At 38.5% G+C, this 18,097-nt stretch overlaps 1 protein-coding gene across 3 annotated transcripts in view; it reads left to right on the top strand.

Moving 5' to 3' along the window:
• The window catches only part of THSD4 (thrombospondin type 1 domain containing 4), a 238,897-nt gene extending 228,652 nt beyond the window's left edge, over positions 1-10,245 (top strand). For all 3 annotated transcript variants that reach the window (XM_058846880.1, XM_058846881.1, XM_058846882.1), the window contains 3 exons: positions 978-1,157; positions 3,011-3,155; positions 4,347-10,245. In XM_058846880.1, the coding sequence (XP_058702863.1) occupies positions 978-1,157; positions 3,011-3,155; positions 4,347-4,489 (468 nt within the window). In that variant the 3' untranslated portion in view covers positions 4,490-10,245. The remainder of the gene's footprint in view (positions 1-977; positions 1,158-3,010; positions 3,156-4,346) is intronic.
• The last annotated feature ends 7,852 nt before the right edge of the window (positions 10,246-18,097 follow it).

The raw sequence follows: 18,097 nt of genomic DNA, 5'->3' as shown, positions 1-18,097 counted from the left end.
TTATCTGAAAGCTGTGTCTGACAACATCAATTCCACTGGCCAAGTCCTGGCTGGTCTTTCTGGCTTTTAATAGAAAAATCAGAGCAGTCAGTAGGGCAGAGCAGGAGGGAGCACTGGCCTTCCTCTGCCAGAGCTAAGGTGGGGCGTTCAGATGGTGCCTTTAGGAGGAAACATTAAAAGAAGTCTTTTTTGTTAAAGAACATACAGTTACTGTACTTCCTGTAGAACTTATTTGGGTGCATTTATCTTAAGGTTATTCATTCAGCTAAAGAGTTTAGTGGGAATCTGGTAAAGGGATTGTAAATTCTACCAAAAATATAAAGGAAATCCCAAGCATTAAGAACATTTCATTGGTTTAGGCTGGAAAAAGCCTTCTAAAAATCATTGTCCTTTACGCAGCATAAAAACCAATATGCTGCTGCAATCATCTTCTAAAAACCTTTTTACAAGTGCCAGAAACAGTATTGTGTGTGTACTTAACCTTTAAATGGGCAGTAGGAATCCAAGTGAGTCAAATTTGCTTTTCAGAACTGGAACCAACACTACATCACATAGATACTTGCAAACATGAAAATAACACCCTGCCAGATCAAGGCATTTTATGAAAACAGCACAGAATGTGAGGCTTTGTAAAGCTGCAAACCTGTGCTCTAACCTTATAACCCTCTGAAGTTCAGTGCAGCACATATGATCCTGCTTCAGTAAGAAACAGTAACTGTTTATGGAGAAAGTGAGTTGTACTTCTCTTTTGATTAGAAAAATAAATACCAGTTTCTTTTTGTAGCTACAGGTAAAACTACACTTTGAGGTTTTTCCAGAAGTACACTTAGAGTCGTATGTCTTCTTCATGAAGATAATTAGAAATACGTTTTGAGTCTGTGGTACCATGTGATGTGGAGAAACATTATTTTATAAACAAGTCATAGGACAGGAGAAGAATAACAGCTTTGCACACTTTTTTTTGTTCTCTGATACAGTGCTCTACTGAATGTGGTAGTGGAACTCAGCAGAGAGAAGTAATTTGTGTTAGGAAAACTGAAGGTAATTTTGATGTTTTGAACCCCTATGAATGTTCATATTTGGAAAAACCTCCCAGCCAGCAATCCTGCTACCTCAAACCATGTGGATCTAAGTGGTTTCATACAGAATGGAGCACAGTAAGTCTATCGTGTTTTCCTGTTTATACTGAAAGAGAACAGCATTTACATACAACCACCCATCATTAAATTGATTTAATTTTGCACAGGAATGATAATAAAAAGAAATCATACTCTTTGCCTGGTGAAACACAGAAAATTCAGGCAGTATCTTGACCAGAAAGATACACTGCACAGTTGTCTTTCTATCATTGATGTCTTCTTGGTAGAATCTTCCTGTTTTATAAAGTTGGTTTGGCCCTTACAGTGAGACAGAGTGGTGCACTTAGAAGTTCCTTTCTGATCTCTTGTTTCAGTAACATTAAGGAACATTTAATAAAGAATGAGGGGTGTATTCATTTTTTAGAGTCACTTTTATCATCACATTTTACTGTAAACTCCTCACTGTAATACTTAGAACCTCACTGAGAGAAAATGTCTTGTACAACTTAATATATCTTCAGTTTCCCCTGGAAGCAGACCAGCTACATTCACCACTGTGCCACAAAAAACTTCAGTTTCATCTCTGTTTCTATAATTTCCTATATTTGACATAGTTTATTGTTTTTTTACTAAAAATACCTCAACATTTTTGTACTAAATGAAAATCAGAAAGTCTGTTGTCATCTTAGAATGAGATGGCATCATATCGACTGCAGTAACTCGGACCCTTTGTTGAGCTGCAGGTCAGATTGCCAGTGGCAGCTTTGCGATTTGGATGCAGCTCAGAATGCTTTGTGTGAAGTGTGATGTGGGCCTTGGTTCCATTCTAAGTGCTTGAGCCTCTGCAGACCTGAAGTCCTTATGACTGGATGTGGAATATTTACAGTATTCTATACAGGCATGTAACAGGAGTAATTCTAGAAGAACCCATGTTCTATTACTGTTGCACATGGCTGCCCTTTCAAATCTGAGCAAAGGTTGTACTTAAGATAAAATAGCAACATAATATTGAGACTACTTTGGTTAGTTTTTTACAATATATGATTTCATGATCATTATAAGTTATTTATGCAATGTTAGGATAAGAAATAATTATGCCAAAAAAGTCAGAAAGAAAACCTTCTTATTAGTTTTGGGCTATTAAGGTTTTAATTGTAAATGACCTAGGTTTAATTAAGTTTTGGAGCATTAGGTCGAACTGGACAGTGAGCCAAATCTCAAAGACCTCACTCAGGCAAAATCCTTGGCCAGTAGGGATTTGCTTCAGTATGGGCAGAAATGTGTAATAATTGGTTTTAAAAGTACCATAACAAGCAAGTACAAAAGTCTCTGACTTCATAAGAGACCCTGAAGGAGCACAGAAATATTTCCTTAGAAATTCAAAGAAATTTATAATGCTTAGTAAAATCACTGTGCTGAAAGAAGTGAAAAATAATTGAGTACTAGGAAAAAAAGGTATTAAAATTATTCCTGCTTATATATAAACAGCAAAAGGGACAGTGGAGGGCAGGGCAGTCAAGTAGTAAAGTTCAGTGCAGTTAAGTTCTTAAAGCAGGAAGTGTGAACACTGGAAAGAAAGAGTGGATTTGGGAGATACATCTAAATGAGCTGAGAACAGCCAGACTAATTAAAGAAACAGTAATAAATTCAGTAAGTAATAAATTCAGAAAGGGAACTGTTCCAGCTTGATTTCAGTTGCGCAGTATCCACTATGTTTATTTGTCCAGTTGTTGCTCCTTTGGTCAAAAATGTTTGGGAATCTTTAACAAAAGTTTACCTTAAGAGCTTCATAGGAATAAAATAAAAGCCAGTAGGATGAAGCTGATAAAAAACTGCAGTGATACCTGGGTCTGGCATCAAGGTTCCCTTATTTACTTTCTGTAATTACATATCTCCTATGGTCTTCATGAACTTCAGCTTAATTGTTTCAGTGTTCCAAGTCATGTGAAGGAGGATTTCGGGTTCGGGAGGTGCGATGTCTGTCGGATGACATGGCAGCCAGTACTCAGTGTGATCCACAGCTCAAGCCTGAAGAGAAAGAACCGTGTAATACACAGGATTGTGTTCCTGAAATAGGTAAGGCAGAGGAAACTTCTGTTTTAACTACGGAACTCCATCTAGTGGAGAAGTTATTTTAAAGTCTTGCAGAGGCTTTAATAGTGTATTTTCCTTATCGAGTTCAGAGTTTTATTTTCATACAAAATACAGCTCTTTTCTGTGCTTTAAAAGTAGGTTTCCAATAAAAATGTTTTCCTTGTAATGTGTAAGAAACTGGCTTATTCTTGAAGTTGCTGAGAAGGTGAGAGATCTGCTTCTGTGAAAATGGTGCGTACAGTGTGTTTTTCTGCAGCCTCCTTGCATTCTCCAAGGTTTCTCTTGGAAGAGTATTTGAAACAAAAAAAGGATCATTATATACTGTATCTGGAAACAGTTCTATAAGAACCAACAAAATTAAACTAAGGTATTAAGTGCAATGAAGCAATTTCCTTTTGTATATAGTGAATACAGGGATGCACCTAATTTGCCTCAGAATTAGTTATTCATCTCATACAGATTTGATTTTTGTAGTAATGAGAATGGCTAGGAAGAGAAAAATGTGAGAACTTAGAGACAGTTTTAACTCTGAATGGTCTCCAACAACTTTCAGTTGGGAGTTATTCAACATACTTTAGGTAACAGCATTAAAAACCTGGGGAAATGGGGACAGCTATATGGAGGCTAGCTTTAGAGCAAGCTGCAGGCCCCATGGCCTGTCAGCCCTGCCTGGGAAGCTAGCCTGGGAATTTCATGGGAGGATTCAAAACAATCCTCAAAGACAGAAAACAGCCTGCAGGTGCTGTTTGTCTCTGTTCCCGTGTTTTCCTTGCAGGAGAAGGTCAGGGGGTGGTAAACCCCACTGACCAATGATGGTAATGTAGTACTTTACTAACCAATAAGAGTTTCCTTTCTGTACTTTCGACGAACTAGTCTATATAACATGACTGAAGCAATAAACTAGAGATTCTCTCCTGTTCGGACTCCCTTGAGAGTCCGTGTCGTTCTTCCCGCCGTTCCCAATTAGAACGACACAGCTATATTTCTTTCATGCTTTATGTGTATTAAGTCCTAAATGATCTAACTTATTTGCTTAGATAACCTGTTTTGACCTGACAATGAATGTTTAAATACAGGTCCAAGGGGTTTTACATGGTAAAAAGAAGGGAATTGGTTATTTGTTGCTCTAGTACTGTTTTCTTTACTTTCTTCTCTCTTCCTTTCTCTCCACAGATGAGAACTGCAAGGATAAATACTACAACTGCAATGTGGTGGTTCAGGCCCGGCTCTGTGTGTACACCTACTACAAAACAGCCTGTTGTGCCTCCTGTACCCGTGTGGCAAACAGACAGCCAGGCTTCCTGGGGCGCAGATAACAAATCCTGCTCTGCTCAGAGCAGCAGTGGCACTCTTCACGTGGAGCTTGAGCAGCTTTGACTGCAGCAGTTGTAGCTTCTTAGAGATGGGGTTTATATTGCTGAGTGCATCAAGACTATGGTTAAATCTCACACCCTTTCAGTTATTGTGCAGTTATCTCTTTTAAGATGTTTGTTGTAAAATCATGAGTTTTTTTAAGCATTCATTTTTAATGATACTATTATTTGCACCTGCTCATCAGATAATTATTTAAGGAACGTACTGGCCTTAAGATTGTGAAATTAATGAAAACTAAAATCAATTGCAGGCAATTACTGGAGATAATTGACCAGTATGGATGCAGCTGCTCCATTATTTTCTGAGTGCTTCCTTTTATTTGGTATTTTCGAATGCCTTAAGTTAGAGGACTAAATCAATGAAACGTACATGAGAAAAATGACTTCCCAAAGAACCAGACCCTTGAAAAGCATTTATCATCAGTTTCCTAGCACTCTAACTTATTTTTTTAACTACTTCAGTCCATTCATAATAAATCAGAGTCCTTTTAGCTCTCACAGTTGTCCTTTTAACTGATGTCCTGTCCTTAGGCAGCAAATATAAACACACTTGACTGCCAGAAGGTGCCTTTATATTTAATTCATAAACTCGTGAAGATACACTTTTATAATTTTGTATGGATTTTAAGATACGTTCCCTACCAGAGTGGCACTAGTGTCTAGCTCTTCAAGTCTTTAGCAGCTGCAGCTGTCAGTGAGACAGGTTAACCAGAAAGGTGAAGAGCCTTTACTGGTATGAAAAGTGATTGTTTCCATTGGTGAGGTCTCTTTTCTGTAGGGGACTTATTTCAGAACTGGGATCTTGCCTAAATCTTGTCTCTGCACTATTGTTTAACAGCTGCCAAACCAAAGTACTTTGTTCAGACCTAGTCTGGATATGTCACCAGTTTCTGAAACAACCACCAAAGGACAGAAGCCTGTGTGCCTTATAGCAGAGTCTGTTACTCTTGGTATCAGGCAGCAGTATGAGTCTAGTAGCTGAGTATCTGTAAAAAGGGGTTCTTAGCTATTGACATTCTTCAGGTTTTGATCAGTTATTACAACATACTTGTCTTTTTCTGCTCAATGTTTCATTGCACAGATCTATTCATACCACTCCTTTTCTATTACTCAAGAATGGCTGTAGACTTAGAGCTGAATTTAAGTGGAGATTTTTCATTTCTGCAATTTCTGTACACAGCCTTGAGACTTGCTAAAAGCAAATACTATATTATGCAATGCAGATGAGGTTTTGCATTATCTGCATGTTCTCTAGTCTTTATTTGAGAGGTCTTTCAAATGTGTAAATAAGGCTGAGGGGAAAAAATAAACACCTCTGCTTATTCAGCTGTTTATTACAGCTTGTAAATTAGGGATGTCCATCTCTGCATCTGTTCCTGAGGTGTCTGATGTCCGGGTTGTAAAACAGCTGTAAGAATCTGTATTCAGTCACTCCCAGAGGTGTGGTTAAGGTATCCTGCCACTGATGCAGAGCCATGTTTGAGCCTCATTGTGTATCCTTTTCTTCTTACTGCTTTGGTGGAGAGGAACACTGGGAGGTGAAGGTTGCTGGGCGTGGAACCAGTCACATCAGTTTGTGTGCTGGGAGGCACAGGAAGGTGGGTTTCCTGTAGTCTAAAAGCTGCCTTGCATTGAGTTTAATTTTTGAATGTTTTGATTTGGTCACTCTTGAAAAATGTATTTTGGACATGATGAACTACTGCTGTTTCACTACATGAAATGAAGAAGTGTTTCTCCTAAAAGTTGGAGGTACTCTTTGTGATTATCAGTTGTTGTATATGAGCCAAAAATGTCATTGGCTGTTTCTGTACACTTTGACTTGGGCTTTTTCACTGTAAACAGTAGATACAAAGTTGTTAGAAACAGAAACTCTAGGAAACTATTCAAGATCATGAATCTTTCACAGTCCTCCTGTTCCCTTGTATTACAAAGATTTGTCCACAAAGATAACTTACAGATTTGTTATGTCCCTTTGATTCATGACCAAAGAATGATATGGATAAAGTACAGTGTAAGCAGCTCTGGAATCCAGTACTTCTGAATACAGATTTTCATCTGTGTATCTCATTGCAGCAAATCTTGACATACATTATGTAATTTTTGCTGTTGTCTTTTTCATCCCAAGGAAGTGTTTCCTGACAGCTAGAGGGAAATACCTGTTCCATAAAAAGGCTTCCTGAAAATCCCAAGGCAAATGAGATGCAGACGGAGTCTGGTTTGCAGTTGTAGGACAAATTCTTCTTACACACACTTTGGGTGTGAGACCATTAGTGACTCAGCACATAGACACATCCTCTTATTTTATGAAATCTGTTATTTTGCTCTGCAATATATGGCCATTAGCTTATTTGACAAAGATGATCATCTTGTAGGCTCTGTTAAGCTGCCACTAATGTAAACAGTGTTTGTGACAGCTATCAAAGAATGTATACATATACATAGCAGTATAATCCTGTATTACATGTAGTGTATACAGCTTTGTGAATTGAATGTAGTGAGCTATGGTTACACAATTTGCACTTTTTTTTTAAGTGAAGAGACATTTCTCAGATGTAACAGATAAAACAAAAAAATACAGTTTTACCTAATTAAATATTTAATGGTAAGGAAAGTGCCAGAGTGCTGCTGAACCTAATCATTTATCATCTCTTCTCATGTGTCAGCATTATTAAAAGAGTTCCTGCAAAATGAACTAATGAGCCCTTTTCATCAGCACTTTGATATACTAATATTGTCTGCACAAGTGCTGTGCTAAGATTTCACCATCTCACAAAGCATGATTTTGAAATTCGCCTATAGCAAGTGTTTGTTCTGATGGAGCAGTTCCCCAACTTAGGATGATGCCTGCAGAGGATCTGACTTTATTTTCTGTAACTCAAAGGTGGCCTTAATGAATGTAGTAGACGTAGAGCAGATATGAAACCAGTATAGGTAAAAAATTATGCATATTATCAATTACAAATATCAATTATGCAGACTTCTGATTTTTAATGTTTCTATTTCTTTTTCTGACATTTTAACATCAGTCAAAAACATGCAGAATAGTGGAAAAAAATGCTTCCTTGCCTTGAAGATGCCTTATGCAATCCAGGAAGACCACAGTAAGTTAGACACTAAATTGAAAGAGTCCAGCTGTTTATGGGGTAAAATCTGCATACAACCTCCATGTCTTATACACATGCATCTGGCCAAAATCAGCTTCATCCAGAACAGGCTCCGTGTCTCAAAGCACTTTCCATTTGGAACCAGGATTCCTGGTGCAGTTGTTTATCAACTTACCAAGGGCCTGTCAGGGTTTGCTAGCTCCTGTGCAATGTCACCTTCAAGCATACGTAGGTGGAATTCCTTGTGTACACCAAATTCACACCAAATTTGAGAGACTGAATTCATGGAGTTCTCCCTTCCTCTCCCAGAAGATGCTGTGGAAGCAGAAGCTCCTGTGGGAAGGACCCTGTGAATGTGTCTGACTTGGCCAGCAATGAGACAGTGTTTGTGTCGGTGTCTGTGACCTCCAGTCCCCAGGACTCTGAACAGGGAAGGGCTTGTCAGGAGGCAGGGCAGTGCAGGGCAGTGCTGGGGAGTGCAGGGCAGTGCTGGGGAGTGCAGGGCAGTGCTGGGGAGTGCAGGGCAGTGCTGGGAGTGCAGCACAGGAGTCCTGGGTGTGCTGCACGCCTGCCAGCCCTGAAGCCCACCCGTACTGGATGGCTACAAGCTCAGAATCCCTGCACAGGGAACTGCTGTCTTCTTTGTTACACACATAAACTTTTCCTGCTTTTTCCCAATACTTCAGCAAATGGAGAACTTTTTGTGTGAATAAAGCAGTGTTTAATCTTATTGCTTAGATCCCAGTTTTATGGCATAGGGTGCCAGTATCAGTATCAGTCATATAGTCTGTAGTCCTAGAAAGTGCCAGTTCACCAATGAGGGAGGAAGGAGAGAGGTGCTCAAACAGCCTATGGCTCATATAGGGCTCATATAGGAGGCATTGCCTCCTCTCTTTATAACATGTACCACTGTAAGTAGTAAAATGTGCCTTTAGGGCTTTGCTTTTCCCCATCCTTATCCTGACCTATCTCCCTTTTTCACCAACACCAAGGCTTCTCCTCTCCTCTTAACTCACTTTCATCCTTTTTTCCATTGGATGACAATACTGAATTTTGCCAGAATTACTGAAAATCCTCAACTGGCCTTTAATTTATAAGACTCTGTGTTAGAAATAAGCCCAGCTGTTAAGACAGCTGTATTTTTGACAGCCCTGGGTATTTGTGCATATCCATATTGGCTAGTTTTAAATGCAAAGTAGTAAAGGACATACTGAATTAGTTCCTGTGCAGTGAACCTGTGGTTGCACAGCTATTGAAGTCTGTAGTGGCCCTTTATGCTCATATGTAATATCTATTGCACAGAAAGAGTTATGGTCCTCACATAGGAAAAGCTGTGTGTTTACCTGATTTTCTTGAGACTTAATGTTCTCTGACTTCTTAGGAGCTGTTCTGTGTATTGGGCAGATAATTCATGTGCATGCCTGTAATTGAAACAAAAACCATGAAATTTTGAACATGAAAGCAAACTTCATTTATTTTTAACTTACACAGTGTTTGGGAGAGATTAGGCATTGTTTAGAAAACAGTAAAATAATTATTTCTACATCAGAAATGAAAAATCATCCACTAAACATTTTCAATAAATTTTAAAGCAAACTTGTAATCATTATAATGTTTCACTGTGGGCAAAATTCAACTGAGGGAAAAGGAGAAAACTCCATTTAAGAGAATTTGTAGCAGACCTGAATTTTGTTCTTTGCTTCTCAGCTTTTAATAACCTGAGGTTCAGAGGAGTGAGAGTCCCCAGTTTACTATATCCCCATGTACTGTAATGGGATACAGTTAAGTACCATCATACCTGGAGAAGAGGGAACTTGATTCTGATGGAATTGACCTTTCAGCAAGAGTCATTGCTGCTTGTCCTGACCTGTTTTTCCTTGCTGTGTTTGGGTCTCTTGAGACCAGTGGCCTTGGCAGCGGTTGGGTACATACGAGCTTGTGAAGTCCCATCATAATCACTCAGGATCTACAGAGAAGATCAGGAAGGACGGGAGACAAAAGAAACCCTAAGTTGTTTTTTTTAATATGTATAAAATTGTCTACTTGACCCTCATAATTGATTTTGGCAGAAGGATATACTTTATTATAACTTATTTTGTTGTTATTTGTAAATACAAGATGTCTATGGGAAATATGTAATTCTGAGCTGTGTCTATGGAACAAGCCACTGCACCAAAATATTTCAAATATTTAGAATAGGCAGATTTTTTTATTAAAAGGGACTTAATATGTATTTATTTGCATATACCATTCAAATTTTGTCCAGCTTTTTCATTATACTAACCCATCTTTTTAGGGAATTTTATAGCACAGGTATTACATATATATTTTTGTATATATGTCATACTGTAAATCCATAATACAATTTTCTAAGCTTTCTGATTAGCCAGTTCCTTGAGTGAATTAAAGGGGGAGAGTATAGGCAAATTGCTTTCTGACTCGTTCAGGAATATATATCCGTGGCAATGTACCTGAACCAGAACTGTACAGCATCGTTTTCATATTGTATACATTTTCTCTTTGATGAAAAAATGTTAACTATTTTTGTTTATGACTAATTTATTTTTTATTATTGTGAAAAATAAAGTAACTCGAGATGAATTTATGTGACTTGTTTGGGTTTTTTTTCGGTTGATCTGCCCTTGAGTTTGGTGAGAATTCCGAGCAGTTTTTTCACCTCCAGCTCCAGCGCCTGCGCCGTTCCCGAGCGCTTCCGGCCCCCGCAGCGCCGCCAGGGGGCGCCTTCCCGCCCTCCCGCCGGGCTCTGAGGGGACGGGACCGAGCGGGCCCGACCGGGCCGTGCCGGCGGCCTGCTGTCCGCGCTGTGGGCCGCGGGGTCCCGGCAGGGCCCGGGCTGTATCCACCGTGTCCCCTCGTTCGGGAGCACATCAGGGAACGGCCTGTGTCCTCACCGTGTCCCCTCGTTCGGCAGCAGATGAGGGAACGGGCTGTGTCCTCACCGTGTCCCCTCGTTCGGCAGCAGATGAGGGAACGGGCTGTGTCCTCACCGTGTCCCCTCGTTCGGCAGCAGATGAGGGTCCGTGCTGTGTCCTCACCGTGTCCCCTCAGTCGGGAGCACATCAGGGAACGGCCTGTGTCCTCACCGTGTCCCCTCAGTCGGGAGCAGATGAGGGTCCGGGCTGTGTCCTCACCGTGTCCCCTCAGTCGGGAGCAGATGAGGGATCGCAGGGCTGGCGCAGGTCGCGTTCCGCAGCTCAGGGGCACCGCGTGTGGGGAATCAGAGCCTGTGTCCCTCTCTGGGGACACAGAGATTTCAAGTGTTTAAAAACCTGGGGGTAGGTTGCTTGGGTTTTGTTGGTTGGTTGGTTTTTGTTTGTTTGTTTTGGCTTTTGAAGTAGAACTTGAGATCTTAAACTATGAAATTATAAAATTATAAAATTCCACTGAAACTAAGGGAATTACGCTAGGTTGCTATACCTGGCATATACGGGCAGTCTGTGCTAAATTTTAAAAAAAGAGAAAGCATTTTCATTTTTTGAGTGGATCTGTTTTTACCTGCAAGAGAATATCAAAACTGAATTAAAAGTGTGTTGTCCTGGGAAGTACAGTGAACTTATTTTCTCTCCCTTAGAAAAAAGCTAGCAAATTTGCCTAGGCATTGGAAGGGATGGACCTGACTTAGAGCAAAATAGAAGAAACATACCAGTGGAAGAAAATGTCGCTGGAGCTGAAGGTTCTGCTTTGGAGCAAGTCTAAGGTATCCTCTGTAGTTTTTTCTTAAGGACTATTCACTTTATTATATCTCCAAACTTAAACGTTTTGTAAGTTCCAGCCTTCACTGCTCTTGCAGCTCTTTACCTACAATTTGTGACTTAGCTACTGCTGCTGGTCTCAACAACCCATTGGAAAAGCTGCTGCTAGTTCTAATTCAGTCAGGTAGTGTCAGACTGCAGAAGGTATTTCAAGTAGGTCAGAAGGCCTACTTAGTTAAAATAAAGTAACAGGTAACAGAAGAAGTAGCACCTTGCTGTTTCTCCAAGAAGCGTTTAGCACACTCCTCCTAGTATCACCTAATTGGGTTTTGCAAGACCATCACAAATTCTATTTCCAGCAGTAGTATGTTCTTTTTGAAGATGATTTCCTGCTTGGAAAACCTTCCTGTTTGGAAAACCCACTTTTTAATTTATTTTGTGGAAAGCATTCTTCCTGTTTTTTTACAGTTCGGGGCTAACTTTTCTTAGAAATGGTTGCTATTACCCTAGAATGGGAGAGCATGCTATGGATGCAGAATTAAGAATTAGCCAGAATGTGGCCTGCTCAAAAAGACTGACATGAATTCACTAGGTCAGGTGAGCTTTTAAAGATGAGTGGATGCTCTTTGGCTGCCACAGAATAAAGGAAAATGAGAATTTATGAAATCCAGCCCAGCTTAATTATAAAGCACAGCTGTCTGAAAATGATTCTTGCTTGTAACCAAAGCAACTTGCTTAGCACTGAACTTTGGCTGAGAGTGGAGAATAAGATGTAGTCATTTTTTCTGGTTTCAGCCTAGAGTTTGGCAAGTGATGCTCTTGGCTATAAAAATGCGTGAGGCAGTCAGATTTTTGATATATATTGACTCAAAAATGCAAAGCACTGGGAGCCTGTAGCAGCACTAAACCTTTATGCTATTTTAACAACAAAGTAGTGAAGGACAGAACAAGGGGAAACGTGCAAATATTCTACCATCTTTTTTATGGATCTTAGGAGATAACCTTGGGAAAAGGTGTTTGAACAATTGCTTCCAAAAAAAAGGAAAGAGAAATTCTGTGCATACTTCACATTTTAACAGTTAAAATACAGTGCCCATTTTTAATCATGTTCTTGCTGTAGCAATTTGACAGATAGTTCTTTTAATTTAAAATGTGTCCAGTGCAGGAGGTACTGTTTTTCTTGAAAATATTATGATTTTTTACACTAAACTGTAATAAGTGGGCTCCCTTCCACCTCCATTTTTTTTTTTTTTTTTAATTTGGCATAATCTTTCTTACTGTACAAAAAAAAAATAAAATCCCAATTTACCCTATCTTTTCTTGATGTAAATTGGTAAGTTATGCTGTTGTACAGGGTTGGTAATTTCAACCTATGAGTCTTTGATGCAGAGCACAAAATACTTCTTTATTTAATGAGTGCAACAGATCATATGTGTGTGGAAGATATGTGGACAATGGATCAGATTCTTAAATTCCTTATTCTTCCTAATGTGTAATTATATGAATACCTATTCAATCTCCATGTTTTATGCAAGCACTTTTGAGAGCAAGATTAGAAAGCCTAACTGTGAACTGCAAATGCAATCTGAAATCAATAAAATTAAATAGAGAAAGAAAGGTTACATTATAAAATACTGCAGTTGGAATGTAAAATGTAACGATCAAATGTAAACTGAAAAATTACAAAAAATCAAACTGAAAAATTAATTACAGGTAACACTTCCAGCGGTGTTTTTTTCTTACCAACATGAATTCATGCAAGAATAGTGATTTCCATTTCAGTAGCATTGACAAGATCTATACTTAAATCATGTGTCACATGGAAAATATTGTGGGAGATCTGAAAGGAGACTGGAAAAGGAAAATGAAAATGAATGTATTTGTCTCTATCCACTACGAGTGATTTTTAAACTAATTATGTTTGTTTACTCTAGAAGGTAGAGCCTGGACATGGATGTAACAGTCCACAGTGTGTTAAGTTTTTGGATTCAATTATTTAGATCATTAGGAGGCTAGTGATAAATAAGAGTCTTGCAAGGGTAAGGGGTGAAAAAAGCAATTTAATTTTCAAGAAAAAAGGTGGCACTTACTACATGTAAATAACAGAATTATTTTCTGACCAGGGGAATATGATGCAATTGATGCAGGATAAGGATACTTTAGATGGATGTTTATTTTTGAATCTTACTTCAGGACATGAAGATGGACTAAGCAATCTTCTAAAACTTTTTCTTTAATGTGCAGTACAGCAATAATGATAAGAACAATAAAGTGATTCTGTTTGCCTTGGGTGTTCTGTGTCCTGTGAAATAGGGACTAAGTTGTGCTTAATTCTGGGAAATAGGCATTTTCAGAGTGGGGGATTGCTCTCAGAAATGACTCTTGTTTTGACTGGCAAGAATAGATAAGTAGATAAAATTTATATACAACATCCTCTTGCTCAGAGCATCCAATTTCTTCTGATTTTAATGAGCTCTGAATGGAGAACTTGTTTCTTGCTAAAGGACAAAAGGTTAATTGTCATTCAGTTACCCTCGTGTTCTACATCAGGAATATGTTTTTTGGGGGGGGCGTTTTGTTTTTCGTTTTTTTTTGGTTTTTGTTTTTGTTTTGGTCTTTTTTTTTCATGAATATGTATTTTAAAATATGTGTGCATAGGAAGTGCATTCTAGTTAAGAAAGGTCAATCCACTGGCTCTGTATCTTCTAGAGAACTTTGTTCCTTGTAAGGAGCAAGCTCTTGTCCTGCTGGAGTTGAACTTGGATGTTTGTCCTGGGAAACCACAGGCTGAAATTTCCTTTGGATGTACTCGGTTTTTCCGCAAAAAGTCTGTATTACTTAAAGCTACTTTTCCCCACCCACTTGTTCTGGAATCTTGCATGCATACCTGATTCCTAATTCCTTGCATTCATTTTCTCTCTTTTGCAGGCTGAGTTTTCAGTCCATAGATACTTCTTAAACTGCAAGATAAATATAATTCAAAGCTGTTTCACTTAAATATAAGTCCTTCACAAACTGCTAGGATATGCCATTCTTTGGGTGGGAATTTCTGTGGTGCTTATGCAAAGATACAGATTTTTATTGTAAGATTTCTGTAATATCAGAATATTTTAGCATTGTCTGGTTGGTTCCCAGTTTGTCACTTTTCCACTGTGATGATGAATGGTTTTAGCAAAAAAGTTGAAGCACTTGGCTGTCCACATGACCGATAATTGATCAGCCCAAGAGTGCTATAAAGCTCAGTTGCTACTCCTGCCATTCCTTTTCTGCTGCTGAAAACTGGTAATTTTTGTTTTAGAAGTGCAGAGGGAATGACTGCCTTCCCATCCCCTGCTTCCAGCTGTAAAGTTTCAGTTTCTCCTCACTAAAACAATGTCAGCACATTTAGCGTCTTTTCAGTGCTGTGCTGGAAAGACATTGTACAATCCAGCAGGAGGCTTCTGGGATTTATTGATAATGATGCCAGCATAGCTGCACGTGATACAGCACTTGTATCTTCCTTTTTATCACTCAGAGTAAGATTGCAATAAAATATTTGAAAGTAGTTGTCAGCTAGTTTTCTTCTTACAGTCTGGTTCTTCAGCCTCATAGTATTCTGCAGAAGATGCAGTCACTTTTACCGAAATAGAACAGTTTTACTTTTCTGTTTAAGCTTGTTAATATTTATTGGAAACTAAAATCTCTCACTCACTTGAAAGCGACTTGAGGAATCTTGGTAAGTATTACCAGTATTTTCATCTAGATAAATTTAGTATCATGGGACCTTTTATTTAAACACATGCATTTCAGTTGCATACCCACCTTTTGTGGCTCAGTGTGCTGCACAGTACGAATCTGCACAGTAATATTTGAATGTGCTTTGAACTGAACTACGTCTCAATCTCTGGGTGCAACATTTTTTTTCCCTGCAGTTATCACCAGCAACTGAAAAGCTGGGTAGGAATTTCATTCTAAGGCTTAGATCCTTTCAGTTTCAGAGTCTATGCTCATGCAGGGCACTTGTATGAGAAGGTCACTTCCCTTGTATTTGATGAAGATGGTTTTAGTCTGAGGCAGCAAGTTTCCTTGAGGCACTTGAAGCAAAGCTAAGAGTGTTTTGTAATAAAACATGATCCTTTCATTTCCATTTAAGTTAATGCCATTAAGAAAAACAATCCTTTCCACAACTGGAATTAAGTTTATTACACAGGAGAAGGAATGGAAATTGTGTTTCCTGGTAAAAATTGTGTTTCCTCTGCAACTTTCTATTTTGGATTTCTATTAGCATATACTTTGTGGGTTTTCAGTTGGAAAATATTAGCTGCAATTGAGATTGAAGGTGCCTCATTTCAGAGGCAGTTAAATGACAATTTCAGCTAATATCAATGTGAACACTATATTTTGGGTTGTTTTGCTGTGTATTTTTCTATCTTCTTGTTGTCTTATTTTTAAATGTAAGTCAACATTTAGCTATGCTTGAGAAATAGCATGAGTTTTCCTACAGTGCCTTTCATTTTTAAAACATTGCACTACGCTTTCCAAAACTTGGAAGTTGCCAACAGGAAATAATTTAACAGTGCCTTGCTCATTTCGTACTGAAGAAACTTGACCATGAGTTCTATTCTTCAGTGGAAGAGCCTTGTAATAGCACTGTCAAAGGGCTGTGGGAATACTGAGTCTCCCAGTACCCTCTCTGTCAGCAGAGCTTTTTTGCTAGGGAAACGTTCTAATTACTGTGATGAGTTAGGCAGTTGATTTCTGTGTTCTCCTAACACAACAATAATGAGAATATAACACTTTTCTTCCTCATACAAATCTGAAGTATAGAATGTTTTACCAGAGTGGGTAATAAGTTTATTGTTTAACTGAATCAGATTTCTAACACTGCAATGTTACTACCACCCAAAAAGCAGGAAAAAAATCCTTAATTTGCTTTCCTTTTCATAGGAATATTTTACTGTTCTGTCTCTCACAAAACCAACCTCCCAACCATTGCGTTACAAGTGGTGAGAATGTTGTTTGAAAACTAAATGAAAAAATAATCTTTTTTAAGCAGTTCAGGGACAAGAACTTGCTGTTATACATTGCTTTGTCAGAGCTTGACTTGGTTTCCAGACTGTCAAGGAAAAACTCTTGCCATAAGCACTGCACACACAAGACCACAGGGAAAGCTGCTGAAGACTTGAGGGCTGGGCCTTTGCATGCAAGTGTCTTTCCACACAGCAAATGATCCAAAGAGCAATTTCTATAAATAGCATCATTTCCAGATGCAAAGGTTTCTGTCCTTTCCTGTGGATTCCTTGCCAAACAGTTTCTCAGTTCTGAAGTAGAGACGGTTGTGTAGCCAGCGTGTACTTAAATAGCCCTTGGAGAGCTTTAGATCTTTGTTGGCTTTTGCTTTTAAACTGTTGGATTATTTTAGCAGCATCTGTAGAAAAGTATGGCCTTTTGGTGTTGCTTGCTCTTTTCCATTGTCATAACAGCATAGTAAAACCAGGCTGTGGCTGATTATCTCTGTAACATTTATACCAAGGAGATTGCATTGCCATTCAGCACTTTCCTGGACACTGTCTTCTTTACCTTAGAGTACAAAGGACTGTGGCTCAACAAAACTTTTTGAACAAAGGGGATATAGATTTATTTGAAGAGTTCCCAGTGCAAGTTTCGGCACTTCTCGTGTCTGAAGAAACTGTATTGAGGAAATGTTAATTTGTCTATAGGATGATTTTGAAAGTGAAATATAGTTAATGGTCATAAATCAGAACTGAGAATAGCTCCTTTTAAGGGATCGTGTTTAATAGATAGATTAATAGAATAACTATGCTGTGACAACTTTCAAGTATTAAGTAGCTGAAATATTTGTTTATAAATAAAAGATTCAAAGATATCAAAGTTGGTTTATCCAGAATCAAGTTTCATCAAGTACTTGTTCCTGGCAAATACGTGTCTCTGTTGCGGTGGCATCTTTGCATTTCTGGAGAGTATTATTGCAAGTTTCAATGTTCCCTTCTTCTCACAGGTAGTTTCTGGTTATTCCTTAACTGTGTTACTGCAATATTGCAAAATCTCTTAATATTGTGATCATACCACCAAATTCAGAAATCTTCTACAAAGACATCTTAAAATTAGGGTTATAAGGTCATGCTTTGGGATGCATAGCATTTTTGTAATTTCATGGAGAACTTTGCTGAGGCTACTCTTAAGGGAGCTTGGAGTTTGTTAGTGCAAGATTTGTTTCCATTGCAGGTGGCTGTGGTAAAACAGCAAGAGAAAGTAGTGGGCCCTGAAGGTTGCCCAGGAAAAAAATGTTTCCTTTTTTTTGTTTACAGTCCACATTTTGACATCATTTGAGACAACTACACAGCTTGGTAATGAAATTCATGACGTGTCAGAAGATGGATGAATGCCAGTGTTTCAAGGAATTAAAATGGTTTTTTTCTCTGGGTTGTTCTGGAGAAGTCCTACTCCAGAAATTTTAATTTTTTTTTTTTTTTTTAAAAGAAAAACAAGATCTTTTTTTCAGATGTTTTTATTAGATTTTAAAAAGCAGCTGCACTTTCTGGTAAGTATCTGAATGAACTCACAGTGATGTTCCTAATGTACTATCTCAAACTAATTACATATTCATTCCAATGTGCTGCCTACTGGTGATGAGTTTACCACCAAACGTAATGTCTACATTTTCAAATTGCTGTGAGTTGCAGCTGTGTTACTGTCTGGAGAGTCAAAAGTGAATACTTGTGGTCTTTCTTTGT

Source organism: Poecile atricapillus, chromosome 11, assembly GCF_030490865.1.
Source record: "Poecile atricapillus isolate bPoeAtr1 chromosome 11, bPoeAtr1.hap1, whole genome shotgun sequence".
Classification (NCBI taxonomy): domain Eukaryota; kingdom Metazoa; phylum Chordata; class Aves; order Passeriformes; family Paridae; genus Poecile; species Poecile atricapillus.
This window is presented reverse-complemented; position numbering and strand designations above follow the sequence as displayed.